A 26,634-nucleotide genomic window follows, 5' to 3' on the forward strand; every position below is an offset into this window, starting at 1 on the left:
TATAGAAAACCTTTACTGTCTGAGCAAAATCAGAGCTAAGACCAGCCCTGCTGTCACTTTAGGACAGGCTGGAGAGCACCCACTGTGAGGACTGTCAGAGATCTGACCCCCACCATCCACCCCCTTACCCCTATAACTATGTAACTTGCTAAAGAAAAGACATGGATGGCTTATTTTGGAGACACAGGGCAGGGGGGTGTTGGAGGAGTTTGCATCCTCCTCTGTATCCAGTCCCCAGATTAGCAGACACCCAAGAGGCTGAGGGGGTGGAGGCAGCTAGAATGTGCTGGGGATCAGTCCAGATTGGAGGGGAGAGTTGGTGGCCTCACTGGCTGGAGGCCCAGACTGGTGCCTGACTCTGGCTCTCAGAGAACAGGGAACAGGGCTCTGAGTGGAAACTGCCGTTATGAGTGGGCAGGGGAGTGGCAGGTCAGCCTCTGACTTCCTAAGAAGACAAAACCAATCAGCAGCAGAGTTTCTATTAAAAATCCAAGCCTCAGCAGCTGCAGGGTTGTTCTGCTTTATTGAAAAGAACAAACCAACATCCTTTATTAGCACTAACACAGCGGTGGCCCCCTGCTGTCACCTGACAATCAAACGTCACACAGCATTCACTCAGGTCACACCTTCGGTGGCTCACACTAGTGTGCCTGGGTGGCACACTAGCCCAGGGTAGCCACACAGAAATATACTTCTCACTATACAAACCTCCCTTAAAAAAAATCAAACAATCATCAGGTCAGAGAAGAATCACTCGCTCCCCCGAGGGAAGAAGGTACAAAGCTTGGTAGTAGAAGCTGGCTCCGTCTGGCCCCCCGTAGTGGGTGGAGGCTTGCTCCAGCACTGTGACCCTGCAGGATGGTATGACTACCCCAGGATGCTGCCAGGGGCCTTCTTTGCTGCTGAGAGATGGAAGGAATCCATCCCAACGCCCACAGGTGGGGGTGCAGCACTGGGAACCCAGCTTGTCATCAGTGTCCCTGAGGCACCCGCACACTGGGATGCAAATAGCTCTAGGCCCACGCGGCTCCCGGTCTGCTGACGAGGGTGGCTTGCTGCTGTTCCTTCTCTCTCTCTTTTTTTTCTGGGAGCAAAATTCAGAGTAAGAGCTGGCAGTTCTGGAAACTTTTCCTGGCTCCTCAGACAACCGTGGCAATAATGGAGTAGAGAAGATCCTCTTCAAGCACTTTCTGCTGACTCTCACAGAGGACAAGAAGGAAGGACTCTCACAGGGGACAGGAAGGGGGGACTCTCACAGAGGACAAGAAGGAGGGACTCTCACAGGGGACAGGAAGGAGGGACTCTCACAGGGGACAGGAAGGAGGGACTCTTCCTCTGGAGTGAGTGGTCCTCAGGCCCACTTGGTGCAGGGCTGGGTGAAGAGACCCCCTGATTACACTGTGAGGAGACAAAGCTCTCATTAGTATGTAACCCAGGCCTGTGGCTCCTCTGACAAAGGGACTGGCATCTCCTCATTCCTAGCTCTTCAGAGGGCCTCATGCTGTCCCAGAGGTCTGGGCTACCTCCTGCTCTGCTCCAGGGCCTGGGGCTCCCCAGGAAATCCCCCAGGCTGAGCCCTTCAGTCTGGAGGCAACTGCTGCTGTAGGATATATAGAGGTGGCTGTGGAATGGTGGGTGTCACACTGGGTAGAAGGGAATGATTTGAACTGGAGACTAAGGGGAGGAAACAGGAGTGGGCTTAACCCTGGGACACAGGCTGGTGCGGCTGAATTCACTGAAAGGCAGGGCACACAGCATGTCCCACTCTGAGGCCTGCCCTCCTTACAGCAGACAGGGGTTTAGGCAGGATTTTGGAGCCCCGACCCTGCATCAATTCTCACACTTAGTAACAATTCTTACTAAGAAGCATTTCCTTTGTCTGAAGGTCCCTTGAGGGTTTCATTCCTACGGTCCAGCTCTAGACTCCCTGCCCTCACCAGCCCAGTACAATCAGGGGTCCAATGGTCTGGGCTAAGCCAAGCCCCAGAAGACAAGGACAAGGGGCTGCCTGTGCCCAGCAGCTTCTCCATCTTGGAAGGCCTGGCTGTGGTCTCATCTGGTGGATGTCAGTGGACAGACACAACGTCCTCAGGAGGGAGGCTGGAATGTAGAGCCTGGAGGCCAGATGGAGCAGAGGCTGATAGGAGGTGCAGTGTCCATTCTCCACAGGAGGAAGTGGGAACAGACAGGGGCGGTGACGGTAGGGCGTGCCATCTCTCCAGGCCCCCCTGAGTGGCTCCAGGATAGAGAGGGCCGTGTGGGAAGCCTGGATTCAGCCTGTTTCTTTGGTAACTGGCCTTTTCCAAACCCAAGCCTGGTGAGGCCCCGTGTGGTGGGAGCCTGCAGATTTGCAGGGAAGCAGTGGCAGCCTGTGGGTGGGCCGTGACTGGGAGGCCGGCCAGCACGCCTCAGGTAGCTGAGCGACAGGTGGTGCTTGGGAGGCAGAGGCTGGGTTCCAGCATGAGAGACCTGCTCATGTCCAACTCGAGGCTGGGGGTCTTTCCTTTGAGATTCATCTTTATTCCACTTTGAAGTGATCACAGAAACTTCTGTGTCGGAATCACAGCTCTGAGGAGCTCCATGGTTTCTCACATTTCCTCTCCCATCACATGTTTCTCTCTGAGCAGTGTTAGCTGGATTTACTGAGGAGAACAGCCTTATTTATAGAGATTTCCAAGTAGGTGTCCATTCCGAGGGAGTGTGAAGCTCGCCCAGAGCTGCTTCAGAGGGAGGGCTGGAGGAGGCCGACTGTGAGGGCCAGTGGGAGCAGCGGCAGGAGCAGAGAGGCCCTGGGGGCAGTGACCACTGAGGGATGAAATACAGGCATTAAGGCCAGGAGGCACCTAGGCTGGCACTCGTGTGCAGGGCTTGACCGAGCGCATTTCTGTGCACTAAACTCACCCAGTCTCCCTCTTTCTACCCTGTCACAATTTCTCTTTCCCCTGGTTTCTTTACATATTCATTCTTTTTAAAATTATACTACATGTATATTTATGTAGTTGCCTCATCCCTTCTGGAAGAGTATTTTTAGCATTTATATTCATTATCCCTGTCTGTCTGGGTTATATAGCCAGTGTTTCTGCTGTAACTGTAGCCTTCCCGTTCAGTCCCTCCTGAGACACTTCACCTTGATTGTTTGTAACGACTCAGAGCACCCTTCGGATCACCCAAGGGTTTTGGGCGAAAGGCCCAGAATGCTGCAGGGAAATATGGCAGGACACCCGCTCCTCCTCTAGTAATGGGTGTGAATGAGCCCGTCCAGGGGTACTACAGCCCTACCTGCACCCGAGCACTGCTGAGACAGCATCCCTTCCAGAGCTGCCACGTAGTCGAGGCCCAGCCAGTCACGGTATGTGGTTTTCTCCCCCACGGGCACTGCCCGGATTGTGGCGTCCTTGAAAAGCAGGTCTTGGCCATGATAGTCGGAGGAGTCAAACATTTTGAAACCATTCTTATTGTGGTCATCGCCAAACCGATCCTGGAAGCACCACAAGCAGACCTGCTTTTCATCCGGGCTCACAAATGGTCACTCAGGTGCCATCTGCTATTCATTGCTTTCTTTACATATGATGAATCAAAGATCAGGGAATTTCAGGGTGCCAAGACTCTGAATTGAAATTGGAAGCTTGACAACTCACGGACCTCTGTTATCAAAGGGGACTTGGAGTAAGATATGATAACACTACCACAGTAAGGAGTGAAGAGGTGACCAATCATTTGGGGGAAATTCAAGGATACTCTTGAGGATCTGATGACAGTATCGGCCTTCTCCCCAGAAAAATGCACATCCACACAGGGTCCTTCTCCCACGTCACATCAGAAAGTTTAGGGAGAAGGTGGGAGGAGAGGAGAGAGGGTGGGTTAGGAACCGAGGATCCCCTTGTCAGCCTAGGTTCCAATTCTAGATGCATTTTGAAAGTGCAGCCAACAGGATTTGCTGCTGGATTGGATGTAGGACGTGAGAGGAAGACTGGAGTTCAAGATAACTCCCGAGGAAAGGGAAAGGCTGAAGGAAGAAGAAAAAAACTTGAACTTGTTTGGTGTGAGATGCCTGTTTGAAAAACCGGCTGAAATGTCAAGTAGGTAGTTGTTAAAGATGTGAGTTTGAGGCTGAAGGGTGGATGGCGGCAGGGCTGAAGATGTCCATTTAGGAGCCATCAATGTATAGATGGGTGTTAATGACATGGATGGGACTGGATGAGACCCACAGAGGAGGTAGGCGTGGCAGAGAGGAGGGTCAGGATTGAACACTGGGGCATTCTAGCTGTTGCAGGCTGGAAATGAGGAGGAACCAACACAGGAGACTGGAGGGGTGTCTGGAGAGGGAGGGCGGAGAGCCAGGCAGGTGTGGGCCGTGAGCCGAGGGGAAAAGTGCTTTCAGAACAAAGGAGTTGAAAGACGGAGCTGCAGCCAGTGCTGGTGAGAGGTCAGGTAGATGTGGACTGAAAAACAGCCACTGGACTTAGCAACATGGCTCACTGTGCTCTTGACCAGGGCAGGTTCAGGTCTCTGATGGGGGCTGGTCTAGAGAGACCGGAAGGAGGCTCCAGAGCAGAGGTGATTTTTGGAAGGAGTTTTGCTGTAAAGGAGAGTGGGATTATGACTATAAGAGGATGTGAGGCCAAGAGAGTGTTTTGTTTTGTTTTGTTCTGATGGTAGAAATAGCAGCATGAAAACGGTCCAGCTGAGAAGGGGGAATTACTAATGCAGGAGACAGAGGGGAGAGTGGATGGAGGGATGTCCTTGGCTAAGTGAAAAATCACAGAATTTCCCCCCAGCCATCCTTAGTTTCTCCTGAGGTCTGCTCCAGGTAGACGGAGGTATCCCAAAAGCTTCACTCACCTCTGTCGCCCACCACCCCCCTCCCCCCAAAGGTTGCAGCCCCCACCCTGACTCACCTGGGCCTTGTCTAGCAGTCCATACACAGTGAAGATGTTGGTGTCTGGCCGGACCATGACGGCATGGGACGGTATCTGTGCCAGGTTGCAGTCTGCAAACTGGGACACCTCGGCCCGGGCCCCATTGGGACACAGCAGCTCATAGTCCTCTGACCTGAGCTCAGCGGCCCAAGGCTCAGAATTGTGGCCTGAGGGGGTGGAGCAGAGGGAGAGGGAGGGAGGAATAGAGAGAGGCTTCTTTCTCCTGGATCTGGGGAGGAAAGGCGATGTCTTTTGCCTTTGACTTGGGAGAGGTGGCAACGTCCGGCCAGCTACCCAGCACTCTCCATTTTCCAGTTACTATGCTCTATTACCGTCTAGGCTCATAGTGTTGGCAGGAACTACTGTTCGTAGGGAATAAGGGAGTACCTACTATGCGACAGGCATTTTATAAGCACTGCTCCATCCTCATGACAGTAACACAAGGCAGGTATGATCATCCCCATTTTACAGATGAAGAAACTGAGGTTCTTAACCACTCCCGGGCAAAGAATGCCATCTGTGTGTTACAGGTCTCGGGCCTGAGGGTGGGATGGGTTCCTGAAGGTGGTGGTTGACCTCCTCCCCTAATGGCTCAAGTTCTCAAATTGGATGGGGTATAACATGTGTAGACCAGTAAGAGGCAGTTCCAAGACCCCTATTTATAAAGAATGTCATTCAGTAGGTCTAGGGGGAGGTCCAGGCCCCTGCATTTTAAACCGACATCTCAGTGATTCCGAAGTGGGTGGTTGGTCCAGGGGCTTCCCGAGAAACACCGCCCTTGGGAGTCGCATTATTTTTATGTCTCTCTTAGGATCCACCCTCTTCCTATTTCCAGAAGAAACTCCATGTGGGTCCACGAGTAGAGGTAAAAATAAAGGGAAACAAGCAACCTTGGAAGGTGGGCGTCTCACTGCAAGTGATTCTCACAAGGCCCCCCGCCCCCCCCCGACCACAGAGGCCATGGGGTTGGGGCCAGGCAGGGCTCACGGGCTCCTGTAGGAGCAGTCAGCTTCCTCCTCCTTGGGGATGTTCCCCAGAGTTCTTGATGGGAGGGTGGCAGGGGAGAGGGCTCGGGGCAACTGGTCTGCAGCCTTGGTGACCTTCATCGGCAGGATGGGATCTGAGTTTTGAAATATTAACTGGTGTTTTTTTTTCCTGCACATCTTGCTTCCCTTTCACCAATCTCCACCTCCCCTTTGGGCCACATTATGCCTTTCTGCACCGACTTTCTGGGCAGAGATGTGTTAGGACAGAGTGGAGAAGACTGTGCCTCCAGCATTTGGGGTTTCGAAGCCTGGGTTTAGGCAGGATATGCAGAAAGTACAAAACGACAAGTGTTAGAGGGAAACAGCCTCCAGTTTTCGGAAAGGATAGATTCACCGACAGAGGAAGAACAGGAGGGGGAACGAAGCGATGCGTGGTAAAAGGTCCTGCCCCCTGACAGGAACCCAGATGCGGGCTTAGCAGGTCCTGGAGCACAGAGCTCTGAGCTCTGAGCTCTTTTTCCCACGGGGAGTCTTGGAACATGACTCCAGAGAAAAACCACCCGCGTGAGTGGGGGTGTGCCCTGCCTCCTGGGCTCAGGGGGCTGCAGAGTGATCTCTCTGCATGTGACATTGACCTGCTCAGGACTGAAGACCAGATGCTGATGTGAACCGATGACTCTGTGGAGAGAGGCCCCTGCCATCCCCACCCACACCCCTTAGTACCACACAAATACTCTAGAAGGGCCACTCCGCATTGATGGAGACTGAGTCGCTACCATTCGGTGGAATGGGGACTCGGACTCCAGACCAGGAAAGACTGTCGTGTGTCCTGTGCACCTGGATGTGTGGCCAGAGGTCTGTTCTTACCAAGAGGCCCCTGGGGCTCCTGGGGTCCCCAAGGGGCAGAGCCTTCTAAGACTCAGCCTTTCCCATTGTTCTTTGACTCCAGTCCTGGCAACTCCAGTGCCTGGATCACATTGGGGAACAGCACCCCCCCACCCGAATCTGGCCCTGCTCTGGCCCCAGCCCCTGTAGTGTACCATTTGTATTGTCAAAGACAGTCGTGTGCTTGACAAAGGCGACGTCCCCCGCGTTCTCAACCAGGCACCTGCCACGCAAGAGGCCAAGGTGGTTGTTGGCGGGAGGGTCCCAGCGTCTGAGTCGGCCCCAGGCCCACCCGCCAGGCCCACCTGAGTACCTGAAGGCGCCGCTGTAGCCGAAGTACCTCTCCTGGCTGTTGCCCACACACTTGTTGCGGCCCTGCTCGTCCCCCACGCAGAGCGTGCACAGAGAGGAGGGGTAGTGCTTGGGGTTGTTCACGGGCACGCAGCTGGCGCTGAAGAACTCACTTACCGCTGGGGAGGAGGGGACAGGCAGTGTCAAGGGGCCGGCGCAGAAAGGGCGGCCAGGGAGGAGATGGGAGGGCTGCTCCCCCACAGATCTGCCCTCCCTGCCTGGCCCCACGGTTCAAAGCCACCCATCTGCTCCACTGCCCACCCAGTCCAGAGCGGCACCCTCCTCCTGTGAGAATCGCGGATTTGGAAGGATACAGAGGTTGTGTAGATACAGGAACTCCACAGACAACCTCCGGTAAATGGTCACCTAACCTTCCCTTGAACACCCTCAGGGACGGGGAACTCACTACCTAATAAGCTATTCTCTTCCAGTCAGAGCACCCGCCCAGCTGTGTGGGAGTGGGAGCAGCTGATCCTAACACCCTCCATGTGCTTGTGTAGGTGGTTTTTTCCCTCAGGTGCCAGCCGGCACAGAGGTGTGTGCGCAGTCAGCCCAAGGGTCCTGCCAGCTTCCTCCGGCCTCCCTTTCGCCATGAATGTGCATGATTTAACATGTGGGGAGGGCCCCACGGATGGCATATGGTGGGTGCTTGGTAGAAGTGTCTTCTTCAGCACTTATACAGATGGCTGGCCACTTTCCAGTAGGTCCCCAGATGCCCAGGTCTGCCAGGGGATGGGAACAGCCCCACGACTAAACGGTGATACAGCCAGGCCCAGAGCCCATGCCCACCCCGCTCCCCATGTCCACTGGAGCCTGTTCCACTCTGGGCGAGTAAGCGGTAGGGGCACCGTGGCAGTCCCCACAGAACCGCCAGACAGACACCCCTGACTGTCAAGGTATGGCCAAGAATAGTTCTCAACCTTTCTAAGAGTGAGGGTTAGATCAAGAAGGAAGAGGAAACCTCTCCGGGGCTGCCTCCTGTGGGGTCCTGCTAGGAGAGGGTCCCTGACCCCAGCTAACCCCAAAGAAGAGTGGCACCTGTGAGGACGTCGCAGTCCTTGGGCTGGATGAAGCCCCTCTGCAGCAGGGCTGGGGCTGCCTCCTGTGGGGTCCTGCTAGGAGAGGGTCCCTGACCCCAGCTAACCCCAAAGAAGTGGCACCTGTGAGGACGTCGCAGTCCTTGGGCTGGATGAAGCCCCTCTGCAGCAGGGCTCCCACGGGCACGTCCCAGCCGGCGGGGGTGCCGAAGGCCGAGTGGCAGGAACGCTTGCCCCGCAGCTCGTCCAGCGTGAAGGCGTAGGAGCTGTTCCGCGTCACCACGGCCACCACGAAGTATGAGTTGCTCCTGTCCTCCGCTGGGGGTGGGGGACACCAGTGAAGCTCCTCTCTGTGCTCTCCTGGCCTCAGCTGGGCCAGGGCAGGGCACATCCCGGGCCCTTTCTCCCTCACCCCTTCCCTCACCTGTGCTCTCCACAATAGATCTGCGGTCCCGCCCCTGCCTCGCCCAGTGCCTAGGCCTCTGCTGCACCGACTCGGGTGTGCCCAGGCCCGAGGGCTGGGCTGGTGTGTGCAGCAAGCACATCTGGCAGTGGGACCCCTGCCTGTCTCCCCATTGCTGAGAAGCAGACGGAGGCTCTGCTTTCAGAGTTCTTTCTTCCACCCCCTCACCCTCCGGCAGTCCTCACCCAGAGAGAGTTCTTTCTTTCCGTACACAGGTGGTATTTTTCTCACCTCCCCAGAAAAAGATGGAGGCACAGATGAGGCTGCAGAGATTTTTCACATCCAACTGGAAGGGACCTGAGGTCACCACTTAAGAGGACAGAGCACCAAGGCCCTAACCCAGGTCCCTGCAAAGGCATGCATGAGCTGACAGGAAGGAGGGCCACCTTCCGTGAGCCACATGGTCAGGCTGGAAGAGGCTTAGGAGGCCTCTGCCCAGGGTCGGCAAACTACCCAGTGGAGTGTTTTTGTATAGTTTGGGTTGCAAGCTAAGAATGGTTTTATATTTTTAAAGAGTTGTTATAAAAGAAGACTATGAAGCAGAGTCTGTCTGTGGCCTACAAAGCCCTAGGTGCTTCCGTTCTGACCCTTTACCGAAAGTGCGCTGACTCCCGCCAGACTTCCAAGGACTGGATGGGAACGCGGAGGCCTGGGGCAGGAGGGGCTTGCCTGTGACAGACAGCAGCCAGCCCAGGGACAGAGGCACCAAGGAGAGCTAGAGCTTTAGGAAATGTCCAAGGGGGCATTATGTACATATATATAAACGTCAACCACCTCCCCGCCGGGGCCACTGGCCCCAGCACTCACGGGCATAGTGCTCCCCTGCTGCGGGAACCAGGCTATATGTCTTCCCCGCTGTGTAAATGTCTTCACCGCTCAGGGTCACAGCGTCGATTTGTCCAGCCTGCAGGGGGACAGAAAGAACGGCTAGGCTGGCACGGGCTCCAGGATGGATCTGGGTGTTGGGATCTGACGGAGGAACTAGGGCTGGGTCTCTCTGGGACTCCGGCCTCGGGCTCACTTCCCCTGGAGACCCTATCTTGCCCATTGGCCCCTTCCTCTCCTTGTAAAGATGCGTGGGGAAGACAGGTACCTGGAGGGCCAGAGGCCTGAAACCAACCCCCACTAGCACTCCTGTTCATGGGTGTTTCATTCTTTTAGAAAATGTTTTCTAAGGGTCCCCTGTCGTCAGGAGAGAGTCTCCTGGTTCTGAGGGACTCTTGAGCAAAACCTAGAACGACTCCTGCCCTGATGCTTTGTATGGGGTCTCCCCATGGATTGCCAGTCCTTAGAGCCCTGGAGCACCGTACCGTATCCCCAGCACTGGCTAAAGCCTGGCACACAGCACGCGTGCAAGACATATTTGTGCAAATGGATGAATGAGCTGGATCTTAGAAGGAAGCAGCCTTAGAGCCTGTGGCGGAGGCTCCGGGGGATAAAGCTGAGGCAGGGTGGGCACTCCTGAGAGGCTGTGGTCTGGCCCGTGCTTAGGGACCACAATGAAAAGAGCTCCTCACCATCGAGTCCCCTCTACTTGCTCTTAAAAAACAGGAGGGGAGGAGTCCAGGAACCCAGGCGCTGCCGGGACACCCGTGGCCAAGGTAGGGCTGCATCTCCACCTGCAGGGCCTTGGGGCTGCCTCAGTCTCCCGTTAGAGAAGCAGGACAGAGCTGAACGGGCCTCTGAGACCAGGACAAGTGTTTTAACTGTAGGTGGCAGGCATATTGGAGGATGCCAAATCAATTTAATGGGCCATGACATGCTAAAAAAAAAAAAGACTAGAATAGAACAGAAACTATCAGCATGCATCGCACTTAGTAAGGGAAAGTACTGTTTTGTTTCATAGCTCTCTCTATACAGAACGTTTTTTTACATATTTATACCTGAAAGAAAAGTTTTTGCGTACTAGACTATAATGGATGTAAAATGTATTTCTGACTGAGAGTCAATGTCAAAATCTTTAACAAACAATGATCCAAGTCCACTCCCATTATGCACAAGGAAAACTGAGATGCAAAAGGGGAAGGGGCTTCCCCAAGGCCACGGGGTCAGCCAGAGCCGAGCTGGGCCAAGCTCACGCTCCTTCTGCTCCTGGCCACTGGCTCAGCGAGGAGTCCCTGGACTCCTCTGGAGAAACAGCCCCCTTCTGCCTTATTCCCTGGGCTGGGGCTGTTCCCATGGGTCTTTCCGCCTTCCCTTTCTCTGTGGGGTTGTCACAGGAGACCTTCTTCTCCTCTCCAGGCTGCCCTATAACCTCCAGACCAGGTGGGGCAGGAGGAGGGTGGGTAAGGACCATCCCCGGGCACTGCCATCGCCCGCCCACCTGGTCGTTCTGCCCCTCCAGGCTCAGACCCCACCTGGATCCGTTCCATGCAGTCCTGGGGGGACTCGGCTGACACACACTGGATCTCTGGCTTGAGCCTCTGCCGGCTGAAGGCCACAGCCATGTCCCCACACTTCTGGATCTCGGGAGTGGACAGCACACACCAGCGCAGGTAGTGGGGCAGCCCTGTTGAGTGTGGGCATGTGGTCACTGCACGCTGCCCGCTTTAGGGGCCGCCCTGAGCAGGGCCTGTGCAGAGGGAGCCTTGGAGGCCGGCGCCTCAGTAGAAAGAGCTTGGAGTCAGATCTGAGGGGAATTCTGGCTCTTTTCCTCATTAGCTATAAGGGAAAAGTTATTTAACCATCTGATCCTCTGTCCTCATATAGAAAGGGGATAACTGTACCTCTTTCTAGGGGCTGCGAGGAGGTGTGAGGCACAGCCTGGCTGCTGTGTACCTAACTCAGTGGCACACCGTGTCCTTGTTCGTAGGTGGAGGATACATGGGGGAGGGGGCTGGAGGAAGGAAACCCATTTGTAGACTGCTGCAGAGGTCGAGGTGAGAGGCAGCAGCTGAGCCAGGGAGGAGGAGGAGTGAGGCATTGTGGAGGGAAAATGACAGGACTTGAAGACTTCGGTGTGAAGGGGTGAGGAGACCCTTCCCAAGACAGGCCCTGATGGCCCGGATGCCACCCCCTGGAGAGGCAGGGCTCTGGAGATGTTTGGACTCTGGAAATGTTTCCTCCCCAAACCCCCAGAGGCAGACGATAGAAGCGACAGGTTCTGGTCAAGACCAAGGGGCACACCTACCAGGGTGGGCGTCCTCCCCTGGCCACCTCTCCAGAAAGCCCTGCCATTCTTGTGCTTAGAATGGGCTGGGGACAGCGGGAGAAGAGATGGGTGAACTTACGGTTGGGATCACAGAGGAGACCCTTCATGGCATGCAGGTACTCAGGGCCCAGCCATGCCTCGTAGGTCTGTGTGGCAATGGGCACCAGCTCGGAGGTGGCATCTTTGAATAGCAGGTTCTTCTGGCCATAGGCCTCAGAGCTGAACATCTGGAAGCTACTGTCCTCGTGGCTGAACAGGCGCTGTGTGTCGAGGGGTGGGGACGGGGGCTGCTGAGGCTGCCGAGGCCACGTCCCTTATCCATTCCTCTCCCTGCAGCCACCACCTCCTTCCTGTGCCCTCATGCCAAGCGCCCACTCTAAAGGCTGGATGAGGACCACCTCCCTCCTTCTCTGTGCTCCCCCAGCGCATTCTACCTTGTCCCACTCAGCTGACTGGACACATGACTCGTGGCCCAGGTGCGAGATGGTACTGAGGACAAGCAGGGAGGCAGGGCAGTGGTGGCACGAATGGGACAAACTAAAGCTGGTGTGCCCAGAAGCCAGAAACTTGCTGCTCTTGTAAGCAGTGGTTCTAGCAAAACGTTATTCACCACATTTAATTAATAGTGTATTGCACATTTATTTGTTTTGTCATTTTGTTTATTTGCTCCTATGTTCTAATTTTGGTTTTAAGATCCACAAGTACCAGGGGCTTTCTCTGAGCGGTGTCTGAGTCCCCTGGTCTCTCCTCTCTGGCCCGCCCTCCTCACTGCCAGCTAGCACAGTCGATTCCTCCTTACGCTGACCTGGGCTGAGGTTGGACACCACAGAGAACTGGGTCCCCAGTTGGGGTCCATCCCAGGGGAGAGTCTCTGGTTCTCGCCCACCGTAGTCTGGCTGGCCCAGCCCCAGGATGGCTCTAGCTCAGAGCTCCCACCCTGGTGACAGACAAGAAGGTCCGGCACCATTCCAGAAGCTGTGCATGTGCCCTGAACTCACCTGGCCTTCGTTGAGCAGCCGGAAGATGAGGCCCCCGTCTGTGTCAGCCCGGACCACCACAGCGTGAGCGGGCACCCTGGCCAGGTGGCATTGCCTCCACTCGGTGATGTCAGCCCGGCTCCCATCCCGGCACAGCAATTCGAAGTCCTGTGACAGCAGCACTTGGCCCCAGGAGGGCAGGGTTTTTCCTAGGGAGGTGGGAAGGCCTGTGGTGAGCCAAATCCTGTTGGAGGGAGGTGCTTGGGAGGGCCTCAGGGAGGGCTCATGAGAGGGAGCCTGGGGAGAGGCTAGGATGTTATAGGCCGCAGACCCACAGTGAAAAAACCCTTCCAGGAGGTGAGAACTAGAACTTCACCAGGAGGTGAGGCTCAGAATTACAGCAGCGGGTAAGAGCCCAGAACTCAGAATGAAGAGGAGCTCGGTGGCTACACCCTCCAAGACCATGTGTCTCAATAGACTATGTCTATTTTCTTAAATTTTCTACCTCACACCAATTTCTATTAAGAAAATAGATTTGAAGCATCTGACAATAATACAACATATGTAAACAGAACTGTTTATTAAAGATAAAAAGAATAAGAGAATAAGAGAAGCTTGGGGCGAGAGAGAGAAATACACCAGGAGTTCATTTCTACCATCAGGCACTAAATTTGGCTCTGAGCAGAGAGCATCAGGCAGCGGGGAGGGGGCCACGATGGAAACAAACTCTGATAGACTCCACCCAGAACTGTGTCCCAGAGAGGAAAGTGTAACTCCCCAAAGCTTCACCTACATATTAATACAATATTAATCCAACTATTAATATTTTGGTATATATCCTCTAAGTCCTATTTCCATTTTAGTTTTTAAACATTTTTAATATGGTTAAGAATATACTTAATAGGCAATGTTGCATCCTCTTTTTTGTTCACTTGTTCATTTTACAGTATTTTCCCACATTATTGGAAACATTCCATAAAGCTCATTTATAATAGAAAATAAGATTTATTTGAAAGAGTGAATATTGACACCAAGTAGGAAAATTAAGAAGACTAATTTTAAAATGAGGAAGATAAATCTCTGCTAGGAAATAGGAGGGGAACAGATAATTTGTTGGGATCATGAAAACTCCGTTCACTCCAAACCTATTTAAAAACAAAACTCCCAAACCAAAAGAGTAATAGTTTGGAAAACTCCATAAAGGTCATTTTTAATGACTGCATGATAATTTATAGCGCTCTGAACAATTACTGAGTGTCATTCTCTCCCAACTCCCCTTTTCTCTATTTTTAAACTGCTGCAAAACCCTTGTATAGAAATCTGGGGGATCATTTAGCCTTCCCATGAAACAAATGCATCACGTAGGTGTTTCGATCTGCCACTCTTGTCTTCTACTGGCTAGGGACAATTAAAGCCGTGTTGCTTCACTACCTTAGACATTTATGTCAATTTCACTCTTTTTGCTCTTACCAATCGTTTTGCATGAAGACACTCTTTAAAAAAATTACTTCCTTAGATTTCCATCAAAATTTTAAAAGAGCCCATTTTAGCTCAGTATATCCTTTTTCTTTCTCCACTTTCCAAATGTTCCTTTGTTTGACTCATCTTGGGCCCAGGTCCCTGCTGCCCATTTTCATAGGATCATCCTGCTCTAGATACAATCCTGTTCTTCCTCCCTTTTTTTTTTTTTTTGATCAATGATAGTTTCCTAACTTTTTTTTTCTTCCTCCTTTTTAGATCACTTTTTTTTCCTCTCTCAAATCTGGCTCATGTTGTTTGTCTTCATGAATGTCAGACTACATGGCGGACTTTCTGATTTGAAAGGCAAAGATTAACAAAAAAAAGAGAATGATTTAAAAAAATGGACAATGATCTGATATTCTGAAATAGCCAAAACTATAGAGGCAAATGTCTGATTGGTAATTGCCAGGATGGGCAGGGGTAGGGGTGACTAGAAGAAAATTTTGAGGTGAAGGGTCTGTTACAATCACTATTTGTAGTGGTGGTTATACAGCTGTATGTTTTTGACAAAACTCATGGAGCTGTATTTCAAAAAGAATGCCTTTTGCTGTATGTAAATTATATCTCGGTTAAAAAAATAAAGGATCCTTAGGCAAATCTAAATTAGGGAACCGTCTATAAAATAACTAGGCTGACTCTTCAAAAGTGTCGATGTCACAAAAAAAAAAAAAAAAGAAAAGATTGAGAAACTGTTTAAAGTCAAAGGGAACTAAAGAGACCTAACAACTAAATACCACATGCGACCTTACATTATTAGGTCCTGGTCTGAAAAAAATTGCTGCAAAGGACAGAATTGGGACAATTAGTGAATCTGGAATATGGACTGTAGATTAGATAATACTATTGTGTTGTTACATTTCCCAAATTTGATAACTGTATTGTGGCTTGATCCACATCTCCTAGTTCTTAGGAGATGCATACTGAAGTATTAAAGGACTTTGATGCAGACAAATGTACTCTCAAATGGTTTGGAAAGAACACATAAGTATGGAAAGAACACATAAGTATAGAAAGAACAATAAATCGATGTGATGAATGCTAAAGGTTGGAATCTGGGTAAAAAATAAGTGGGAATTCTTTGAATTATTCTTGCAACTTTTCTAAAGCTCAATTAGTTCAAAATTAAAAAAAACATTTAAATGACAATGATATAATAGATCAATACATAACACTAACCCATCTTTAATAAGACCTCATCCAGGGATAAGGGGTGGCTTCTTCAGATAAGGGGAGAAAAATGACAGGAAAGGAGGTAGATGAGAGCTAGGGCAGAGATTTGCAAATTTTTTTCAAAAGCAGAACCCAATCTTCAAGTGTAAAGGAAACCCAGCGCCATGTACAAATCCGGGCAGGTCAGAGCTGCTCACCTGGCCCGCTTGCCTGCAGAGCAGTTTGAACTCCACTGCTGAGACCCAGCTTCCTTTCCCTGTTCCCGAGGCCAGCCCCTCCCACTCACCATCAGTGTTCTCCAGCACCGTGCTGTGCTTCACGAAGGCCACGTCCCCTGCCCCTTCTGCCAGGCACCTGAGGAGGAGAAACCCATGAGCCTGGGTGGCGCTGAGCTCCCCAAACCCCTTGGCAACCACCCATCCTCCACCTCTAAGGTCTGGCTTGGACTGTGGGGTGGTCATGGTGGGCATGTGTTTCAGAGTCATGCCGTCCCAGGTTCCAACTCTCTGGTTTGTCGGCTGTATGGCTTTTCCAATTTGTAGAGCCTCCCTAGCCTTATCACCTGTGAGGTGGGAATGAGAAAGTGGCTCCTATAGGGTGAGGTCCTTTACAGTCTGTATAGAGCCTGTGCAGCCTTGGCCTGAAAGGGTCAGTAGCTTATATGGCAACTAATATCATCAGCAGCCTTAATGCTCGGGGGTTTTTGAAGATGACTCTGTCCTGAGGCAGGGGATTGGGCCATACCAAAAATCGGCCTGAAAGGGTCAGAAGCTTATATGGCAACTAGTATCATCAACAGCCTTAACGCTCGGGGGGTTTTGAAGATGACTGTCCTGAGGCAGGGGATTGGGCCATACCAAAAACCCTGAGTGGAAGGGACCAGCACTTTTCTATATCTTCTATATGTCACTGCCCAGTGAGGGAGGCAGGTCAGGGCTTACTGGGCAAAGGGGCTGCCCAGGTCTCCACAGACAGCAGATAAGCAGGGACTGGCTGGACAGACGATACCAGGAAAGGTGAGGTGGGTGACAGTCTCTGGCTTGGAGGACTGAGGACTGTTTCTCTCTCTGTGCCCCAAACGGGCATTTACTCAGATCACATCCTGGAGCTTGGGCATTAGCCGGCTTCCTCCTTCCAAGTGGAAGCACTAAAGCTAGGGTGATTGGAGGGACTCAGCAGGCTTCCATTCCATCCTCCACGAAGCACGTTTCCTCATTTGTGGACAGATGGAAATGTACTGCAGCAGTTAGAGATTCTGTTTTGGATCCATGGTGGGCTCATCTAAAGTGACAGCCTGAACCGAGGGGTCCCTGCCATAGTCCCTCACCCCTACCATCCTCCCTGCTGCTCTGAGACACCAGAGTGGGGACCTGGGAGTGGCAAAAGGCTGTTTTGTCATTTTCTTTGCACTAAGCCCTTACTTCTCTAAATATACCAAACATGTTGACTTATGAGCAAATCCAGTCTGGCAAATTCTGGTTTGATATTTTTAAACCAACCAGGGCACATGAACTATATAAAGGGTGCTTTGATGAGATGGAGTGGACGTTGCCACTCCCCCAGGGCCCTTTCTGCGGAGGAGTTGTTTTTCCCTAGTTCTTGTGGCCTCTCTCCCCTGACTCAGCTCCGCCTGAGCGCCAGCCCCGCCTGGCCTCCTCTTACCGGAAGGCCCCGCTGTAATCATAGTATCTCTCCAGGGGGCTCTTGTCACACACGCCCTCTCCAGCGCTGTTGCCCCGGCAGAGACGACAGAGGGACTCGGAGTATCTAGTCTCTCCTGCCCCAGGGACGCAGCTGCCCCCAAAGTAGTCGCTGACAGCTGTGGGAAGGAGGCAGAAGGAGGTCAGTCAGCCACACAGCGCCAAACTCCCTCCCCTGTCCGCTGGGGAGGGCTCAGGCCACTCAGGCTGGAGAGGAGGGCTGCGCTCCCTGGAGACGTGGCTGGACCCTTCAGGCTTCAGTCTGAGCAAAATTGGGGGACTGGGTCTCATCAGTGTTTCCCAAACTAGGGCCACAAAAGTGTGGACATTAGGGAGTGACAGTTATTCAAAAATGGCTCAGGGAAATAAAATGTTTACTCCAAAACAGCGACGTAGGACAACTAACTATCAACGAGATACTATTCTCATTGAAGGTTTCATTTCGAAATCAGTATGGGTAATTAATAAAAGTGGGGAAAGAAATAAATTATTACTTAATAAGTATAATTAATTTGATAGGCAACACTTCTCAAAGCACAGGGAGTGGAAGGAAATAGGAGAGGGAGGTGTCATGTGTGAAGAGGTCGGATCTGCATGGTTTCCCAGCCCTGTGTCCACCCTCTTGGCAAATATTTATCCTGTGCTGAGGAAGCCCCAGTGCCACACAGGATGAGCAGGATGCCAGCTCTTCACTGAACCGGTCAAATCATGCTCATCATCCAGCTAAACCAAACTCTTCCAAGTTCCCATTCTTGGTCTTCTTTTTGCATCCTCCCAGGGGAGAAGATATTTAATAAATGTGCCAAATGACTGATAAACCACCCAGACTTGGCCACCATCTGAGAGGACACGGCTTCTGGGCTCTTGTGGGTTGCACTGGTTTACACAGTGTTTGGGGCGGTACGGGGGCAGTGTATACATGTGTATGCATGTGTGTGCATTCCCACATGTGTGTATACGTGCATCTGGGTTTGTGCACGTGTGTACAGGCATGCGTGTGTGTGCACAACAGTGAGGAGCCCACTGGGAGGTATGGAAGTTGAGCTCATAACTACGGCTCCCTGTGGTGAGCACATACCCTGTGCCATGCTTTGTGCGAAGACGTGGTGTGAATTATCTCACTCCTCCCAACCTCACAGCGCTGTAGTTAATTTTTCCATTTTACAAGATGAGAAAACTGAAGTTCATGGAGGTAGAGAACCTCTCAGAGGGTAGATCACGCTGAGTTCGGGTTTAGGCCCACATCTATTGGACGCAAAGTCAGGGCTTTAAAAGACCATTGTTTCTCCTGCATGCTCTCGCACCCTGCACCCACCCCCAGAAGCACTGGTCACCTGTGGTACAGACAGGAGGCAGCATACTTGTGGACAGGGGATTTGGAGACACCCCAAACTCTATTCAGGGGGTGGTGTGATCCTAGGAGAGTGGTGTGAGAATATGTCAGGGACCACCTGACATCTTCATCGCTGTATTGTGTCTACTCTGGAAAGACTGACACAGCTGGGTGGCCAGCAGGAGACCAAGAAAAGAAGCCCAAAGCATGAGAAACAGGGCTTCTGCCGAGGCGGCCAGAACGAGGTCTCTAAGTCTAGGCCAGGACTCTTGGGGCTTCGCCTCACCCCTCCGCCCCCCCCGCCGCCATGAACTTTGTTGTCCGTGGCCCCATTGGGATCACTCTCAACTCCCATCCTGTGTGCACGACAGCTCTATTCTCACTGCAAATGAATCGACTGGGGAGCTGCGAGTCTCCGATTAGCCACTTGTGAGCTTTCGGGTACAAGTCAGCAGCCAATTTGGGTCCTGAAGAAATAGAGTTTCTGACCCTGTAAAGTTGAGGAAACATTTCTGGAAATAGTGGCCTGTACCAGGTCTACAGTGGGTGAGGCCTGCGCTTCCGCCATTCGCCACATCCCAGTGCTTGGCTGTGTGGTGGGACCCGGTGATCAGTGACTGAGAGTTGAATGCTCTGGAGAGACTGTCAAGCAGAAACTAAAGTGGTGGCAACACCAGGCTGGCCAGCATGGAGGACAGAAGGGAGTGATGCCACTGATGAGGACAGGGAGGGCCATGGGAGAGGTGGGACTGTGCTGTTCCTTAAATGAGGTGCAAGATGAAGGTGAGCCTGGAGGGAGGCTCTCTGGGGGGCGGGAGTGGGGAGAGCAGGAGCAGCGGCAAAGAGAGGGAAACCCTGGAGCCCCTGCAGGAGGAGCCCCCGCGTGCCATGAACTCTCACCTTTGAGCACATCGCAGCCCATCACCGAGAGGCGGCCGCTCTCCACCAGGTAGCCCACGGGCACGTTCCAGCCCACGGTCCTGTTGATGCCCGTGTGGCAGGACCTCACACCTTTCAGGGTGTTGATGGTTACATTGGAGCTCCTCTTGACCACAGCTACAGCATAATAGGAAGTACCAACCTCTAGGAGGAGGAGAGGAGATGAGTGAGGGCAGCAAGGGGAAGCCATGAAAGAGGCTGGGACCCTGCCTGGGGAGGCTGTGGGAGAAGGGTGTGTGCACACTCACGTGCGAACCTGTACATGGATGTACATGTGCACACGCATGTGCATGGATGTGCAGGTGTACGTGTGCGTGGTGTTTTAGAGAGCAAGTGAGTGCAATCCACATGTCTTATCACAGACCTCACCCTCCTCCAGCCTCGTTAGTTAATTTTCCCCTTTTCTTTCCCAAGTCAGCTGGCACTTAGCTGGGTCTACATTTGTGCATGTCAGGGGAGCGCTATAGCTGGACCAAAAGCAGAAGTGGCCTAAGGGTTTTGTTTTCCAAAAGTGAAGGCACTTTGGAGAACTTGGAAGGGTTGAGAGGAGTGGTTGGGAGGCACAGGGGGACCAGGGCGGGGCCTTCCCCAGATTAGAAGAAGTGATTACCTAGTGCTGAGAGGAAGGGGGGCGGGGAGAGAGAGGGTGCTAACAGGGTGGTCCCACATTACTCAAGATCCTGAATGGGGTGCATACGGGTGGGCAGGAGTCTACAGCCTCGCAGAAGATTCCCCTGGGCCAAATGAGGCCCAGAAGGGGCCATTCAGACAAGACAGGGATGACTCATCTATGGGGACTGATGACCAGAGGGTATCTCATCACACACACACACACGTACACACACACACACAACCACCTGTGGTGGTGGGTGCCCATGATCAGAATAAAGTTGATTTCTAGAAAACAAAGCCAGTGTTATTTTTTTTCATACCTGAGTTTGTTCTCTGCCAACCTAAGCGGCCTCGTCTGGTCCCACCCTCTGACCTGCCCACTGTGCCTTTCTTTTTCGTTCCTTGAGCACATCAAACTCTTTTCTACCTGGGACCCTTGTCTGGTCCGATTTAAATGTCACCTGCCCAGAGAAGCCCTCCTGTCTGCTCTATTTCGAGAGGTCCCCTCATGCCCCTTATTTTCTCCCTAATGAACTCCACTTTCTTCACAGCACTCACATTTCTAACTTTTTTTTTCTGTGTATTTGTTTATTGTCTGACTCCCACTCTTTGAGGGCAGGAATTGTCTTTGTGCTTACTACTCTAGGCTCATGACTGGCATGCAGTAGGTGCTCAATAAATATGTTGAATTAATTAAAAAGGAAGAGGTGTGTTTGGGGCCCATGAAGCAGGGCCGTTTCGGGCCACTGAGTGGAGAGGCTGGCTGGTTCGCAGGGCTGGACTGTGTCCCATGTCATCTGACAGTTATTAAGTCAACAAGTAACCAAGCAAGACCTTGTGCTGGGTACCAAAGATGAGGACTAGGGCCTCACTGTGGTGAGGACAAAGAAAACCAGACAGAAGGAGACAGGACCTCAGCCGAGTGAGTCAGTACTCTGGGAAGCGGGAAGGTAAGGCCCTTTGCAGGCTCAAGGGAGCTCCTTGGAGGTGACAACTGACCTGGGCTGTGACGGAGGCTAGGCACTAGACAAGTAGAGGTGGCAGGGTACAAAGAGCAGGCTAAGCCTGAGGCATGTCTGGTGAGAGGTGCAGTGACAGGGGCAAAGGAACTCATGTTTCTGACCACATAACACATATCAGCTGTGCACATACTGGCTCATTCTGTCTGCATGACGGGACAGGGATCACTATCTCTATTTTATAGTCAAGGAAGTGGAGGTCGTCCAAGGTCACAGAAGGTCACAGAAGGGTGAGCTTCCTTCTTAATTCTGTCCAGCTTAGCAACTCCTGGTGACCACCACTTGCCTGGCCTCATTCCTACTCCTGCCACTTCTGACGGAGGGTCATTCAAGTGTGAAGAAAATGAGTATTACTGATGCCTTGTTCACCCCAATCATGTTCAACACTACACCAGACGTGTAGCACCCCCTCAGTAAGAGCATGCAGATAAAAGTTAGGGGGGAGGCTAGGCTCCTCATGAGGAAAAACAGACACCGGTCAGCCTTCTGTGTCTCTGGCAGCTCCCAAAGCAGGTGGTGGTCAAGAGAGATTTAGTGGGGCCTCTGAGGTTTGTGTGGCCAGGAATCCAGGGCCGCTCTGGGGACAGGGCTACTGACCAGCTCTGGGGCTACAGGGTCGGGCCAAGCCCAATAAGGACACACTGCTGAGTGACTTCCTCTCTCCTTCCACCCTCCTCCCACTTGGCCCTCTAACCTTGATCATACACTTCACCCACCACGGGCTTCAGGCCATGCTCCTTTCCCGCCTCATAAATGGCTCCTCCATCCAGAGTGATGGCGTCAGCCTCCAGGGTCTGCTGGGAACATGTGAGTCAGCCCCACCTGGCCCCCTGGCCCACTCAGAGAGAAGCTCAAGGACACCCACCAGTCTGCCTAGGGCCCACTGAAAAGCCCCAGACGTCCACACTGATCCTCTTAGTCTGGCCCAGGAGCCTTGTCCTGGCTCAGCCTAGCAGGTCCCTCCGCCACCAGGGCCTCGGGCTCTCCCACGTTACCAGGCCCAAGGTGACAGCTCTCCTAGGCCCAAGGCTCACCTTGCTTTTCTAGTTGTTATTTGAAAAATATTATTAATTTTATAGGACTTATAATAGATATACATAGTAAAAAAATCAGGTAGTACAAAATGGTATGTAGTAAAAAGCGAGTCTCCCTCACTCTCTTGTTTCTCAGCCCCCTGCCTCCTGTTAACCTGTTTCTTGGGGTTTCTCTCTAAGCTGCAGACTGAATCCCATAAATGCTCTCTTCAGTTTCTCCCTTTTTATTTTAAAACACAAATGACAGTATACTGTCAGTGCGTCAGGGAGTCCGTGAAGAGAATTATAGTTCGACCCTCACAGTGGAGCCTGACCCAAGCCCTTGGCCCACCTGGGACCATGGCTGGATTAGGTCTTGGGACGCATCATAAGCTGAGCTGAAATGAGTTTGCCCCTGAGGCTTCCATCCTTACCATGTCTTGCCACTAAATTCCTGCCTCTGAATATTGTCAGTGCTGGGTTATCAGATGTTCTGCCACTCAGAACTGGTTTCCCACCCCCTACTCGCACCGCCAGGACTGCTGGCCCCCGTTCCTCCTTCCCCAGAGGCCCCCGTTCCTCCTTCCCCAGAAACCACACAAGCCCGGTTTTGGAAAACTCCATGGCAGAGTGAATAACCACCATGGGCCACTAGGAGTCTGCTACCTGGGCTCCCCTTGGTGGGCTGGGTAGTATCCCCATGCCGGCTGAGGCCTTGTAGAAGAAAATCTCTGCCTCTCAGACACCTTTCTCCACTGGCGCCCATCTGAGCAGGGGCCCTTTTTGAGGCCTCCCAACACCCGAAGGCCTGGCCTGGGCAGGAAACAAGCTGGCCCTTGTTGCCTGGGAAACTCAGGAGATCCTATCGCCCAATCCTGGCGGGGTGGGGGGCAGAGGGGTGGGCATAGGTGACTTTCCCAGTGAATGAAGTTGTTGTGTGCTCCCTCCTGAGTCAGAGCCCTCTTGTCTGGCAGGCTGTGGTGGCAGAGAGGAAGGGAGAGGACTCACGGTGATGAGCTGGACGCAGTGGTCGGCTGAGGTGCCCTGAACGCACAGGAGGGAGGGCTGAATCCCGGCTTCCTGGAAGGACTTGCTCATGTCGCTGCATTTCTGCTGCTCGGGGTCTGAGGTGGTGCACCACCGCACCTCCATCCCGCTGAGTGCTGGGGATAGGGGACCGTGAGGCCCAGCTCCTTATGAGTCTCCAGCCTACAGCCCCCACCTGCAGAGGGTGGCTTCGGCAACTCTGTATGACCCAGTCCTCTGCAGCAGCACAGCCCTCCCACTGGGAAGCACTAACGCACAAAGAGGTGTCACAGACTGGGAAAGGCTGGCTCATTGGCAGAGTTGTGCGCGAGGCCATGCATGGCCCAGTGCTCAGGGTAGATGGATGGCTCAGAGCCTGGTGCTTAACAGAGGCAAGGGAGTGCCCCTCTTTGTGAGGTTACCCTTACCCTCCCTGCCATCACAGCGTGGGGGCAGGGGCGGTTAGAAGGAGCATGGGCTGGGGAGTCCTGCTGGCTCTGTAAGTAGGCAAGTTCCTGCCCCTCTTTGGGCCTCCCTGTCCTCCAGGAGAATGCTGGACAGGGTTCCTCACTAAGCAGTGTTCCTGGGCCCTCCTCATGAACTGAGACATGAGACAGGGAAGTGGTTGTGGCTGCCCAGTGATGCCCCTCTTGGAGCATCTGAGATTATGCCTGCTGCAAACCCACCCTCAGGGGACACAGTGCCAGGCCCCTGCCAAGGGGAGGCTGAGGACGCAGTAGGCTGGCTTCGAGTTCCTGCTCCTCTAGCTGGTGACTTAAGGCAACTTATTTGACCTCTCTGAGCCTATTTCATCATCTGAGAAAGAAGATGAGAAAATCCACTTTCTGTGTTATAAATAAACCTATGTTGAGAACCAGGACACGCAAGTCCTAAGTGGACTTCCACTTAGCCCTCTCCTTCCTGTGGGGACTCTTTTGGGTCCCATGACCTGACCAGGTCAGAGTCCCAGAGAACTCCCCGCCTGGTGACCCGGCAGAGCGGTGCCAGAGTTCCCTGAGGTTGATGCCTTTGAGGAGCTCCTCCGCCACCCATCCTGACCAGCCAGGATTGCTGGGGAGGCCTGTGCTCCTGGGAAATGCGCGGCTCTGGGTCCAGTTTCCGCTCCCAGGGACCACCGGGTCACCCTCTCCTGGCAGCTTGTGCTTCTCATTCCCACGCCAAGGCTAGGGCCGCGGGTTTGCACAGTCTCCCCTGCACCTCCCTCAGTCTCCCCAACTCCCGGCGTCACCCCGGAATGTGGAACTGCCCTCCCCTCTCCAGTGCTCCAGACTGCACCCCGATCGCGGGCAGCCGCGCAGGTCGGACCGGGGTGGCCGGTCCATATGTTTCTATCGATGAGGGAGGAGCGGTGACGTGAACCCGTCCTTCCAGTAATCTCCTGCGATCCCTGCTCGCTGCTCGCGGAGGTCTCGCCTCACCGCTCACAGTCCCGGCCCTGACTTCCTCCCGAGGGGAGCGGCGCGGACGCCAGGAGCCCGCGTCTGCGCCCCTCCTCCATCCCTGCATCGGGCAGGTCTCCCTGGAGAGGTCACCTGGGAGCTATCTCGCGCCTTCTCCCCTCCCATCCCTCCTAATTTTCCCCCGCCTTCTTCCCGGCGGGGCCTCCAGAGAAGTAGAGTCACTCTGGCCTCCAAACCCTCCTCTGGCTTCCACGGCCATCAGGAGCGTTCACCCTCCCGGACGTTCTCCCGACACTCCGAGGCTCTCCCATCCACGCCTCTGCCCGCGCTTCTCCTTGGCACGTCAGAGGGGCCGCTTTTTCAAGGCCCAGCTCAATGCCACTTCCTCCAAGAAGCCCTCCAGACTTCCCAGTCTGCCCTGGTCAATGCTAGTTCCCGCTATCGTCCTCATTCGCGAGACACGGGTTCAGGGCACACTTCCCAGCCCCTAAGACTCTGCTCAGGGGGCTCTGGGGAGCTCTAGAACCCCCGCCCCGGCTCCTGCTCCCACGGCTGGGCGGCGGGGCCTCACCAGTGCGCAGAGCCAGGCAGAACCACAGAGCCGCACTCGAGCCCCGCATGGCGCGATCTAGAGCTAGCTGGGGCCGGAGTGGGTGCTGGTTGGGTCTAGGTCTGGGTCCGAGTTGGGTCAGCAGCAGCCGGGGCTTTCTCCCTCCTTCCTCCCAGCGCGGGCTCACAGTTACTTAAGTGCGGCCGGGGCGTGCCTTGGTGATGTCCACGCCCCTACAACGCACCATCCCACCTCAGACTGGACACCTGGGCTGACCAGACTGGCCTTGCCCTTCTCTCTGGCGCCCCTTGCTGGATCCTCGTCTGGCTGGGGGCTGAGTCTAACCTCCCGGGCTCTCTGGATCCTGGGTGAGAGCCTAGACCCGGGCACGCACACTGAGCTGTCCCTGAGAGTCAGGTGTCTGCTCTCTGGTGGCCTGATTCCCTCTGCTCAAGGGCTGTTCCAGGGCTCTTTCCCCTCAACGATTGTCTGGTTTGTCAGCACCCTCTCTTCCCCTTGTCCTAGAAAGACCTCAAATATCATGTCCAACTGGAGAGTTGGAAAAGCTCGGATTTGGAAGGAAAAAGAGGTCAGAATCCCAGAGTCTGAGCTGGAAGGAAGCTTGAAGGCCATCGAATTAATTCACCAGCTGCTCCTCAAGCACACTGCACCAAGAATCTGGGGATACAGAGATGAACCCTGGTAGATACGGCCCTGGCTGGGGAAGAGCTGGCAGCACTGGGCCTCTTCTAGGGACTAAAGAGGGGAAGGAAGTGACTTGCTCCGGGTTGCACATTTAGTCAGTGATGAAGCTGGAACTAGAACCCAGGTCCCTGGCAGAGCCTGGCTCTTTCCATCACGTTTGGAAGATGGACCCACTGAATCAAAAACTCTGGGGGTGGGGCCAACAATTTGTGGTTTTGATTCTGGTGCACAGCAGAATTTGAGAACCGCTGTTCTAGGAAGGCCAGAATTGCGGTTCTCCATCTGTGTTGGGGACGTGGAGAATGGACTGCAGAAATGGTTACTATCATCTGCCTCCATTTATGTTCTCATCTTTTGTCATCACCCCCTCATGCGTACCCAGGACTGAGATCCTCCCTGTCTTGTGTAATGGACATGTTTAATAAGAACGCTGAGTGAGAGAGAAGGGACCCCTGGGTCTGAGTTTGTCAATCCTTAAGCCTGCTCTGTTCCCTGGCTCTTCCCATGGGGCCATGAGCTGCAGCTTCTCACAGGCAGAGATGATCAGCGGAAGTTACCAGAACTGGGCTTCAGGAGACCTGAGCTCTATTCTTTGTTGTCACTTTCTCATTGTGTGACCTCAGCCCCATTCCTTCTCCTCTCTGGGCTTCGATTTCCCCACATGTAAAAGGTAGGTCATGATGGCTCTGATGTGCCATTCTTCTTCCCTTAATAACTGTCTGCTCTGGAGAATCTAAGGGGGGCACGTGTGGTGAAAGCTGTTTTTCCATTGCCAGATAGATCCACCAAGAGGAGGTACCTCTTACCAGTTCACACAAATGGACTAGTAAGTGGCCCTGACGCAGGGGCTATGGCC

The 26,634-nt window shown here is 53.3% G+C and overlaps 1 protein-coding gene across 1 annotated transcript; it reads right to left on the reverse strand.

Moving 5' to 3' along the window:
* Positions 1–560: 560 nt before the first annotated feature.
* Positions 561–25,227, reverse strand: MELTF (melanotransferrin). The gene is made up of 16 exons (XM_006906192.2): positions 25,095–25,227; positions 23,085–23,239; positions 21,758–21,857; positions 19,394–19,576; positions 17,123–17,279; positions 15,747–15,814; positions 12,791–12,978; positions 11,872–12,052; positions 10,999–11,150; positions 9,449–9,545; positions 8,302–8,496; positions 7,104–7,260; positions 6,946–7,013; positions 4,899–5,086; positions 3,280–3,478; positions 561–2,805 (listed from the first exon to the last, which is right to left on the reverse strand). The coding sequence occupies exons 1-16, from the start codon at positions 25,141–25,143 to the stop codon at positions 2,723–2,725; spliced, it is 2,220 nt and encodes a 739-aa protein (XP_006906254.1). The 5' UTR covers positions 25,144–25,227; the 3' UTR covers positions 561–2,722.
* Positions 25,228–26,634: the final 1,407 nt, after the last annotated feature.

Source organism: Pteropus alecto, unplaced genomic scaffold (genome assembly GCF_000325575.1).
Source record: "Pteropus alecto unplaced genomic scaffold, ASM32557v1 scaffold311, whole genome shotgun sequence".
Classification (NCBI taxonomy): domain Eukaryota; kingdom Metazoa; phylum Chordata; class Mammalia; order Chiroptera; family Pteropodidae; genus Pteropus; species Pteropus alecto.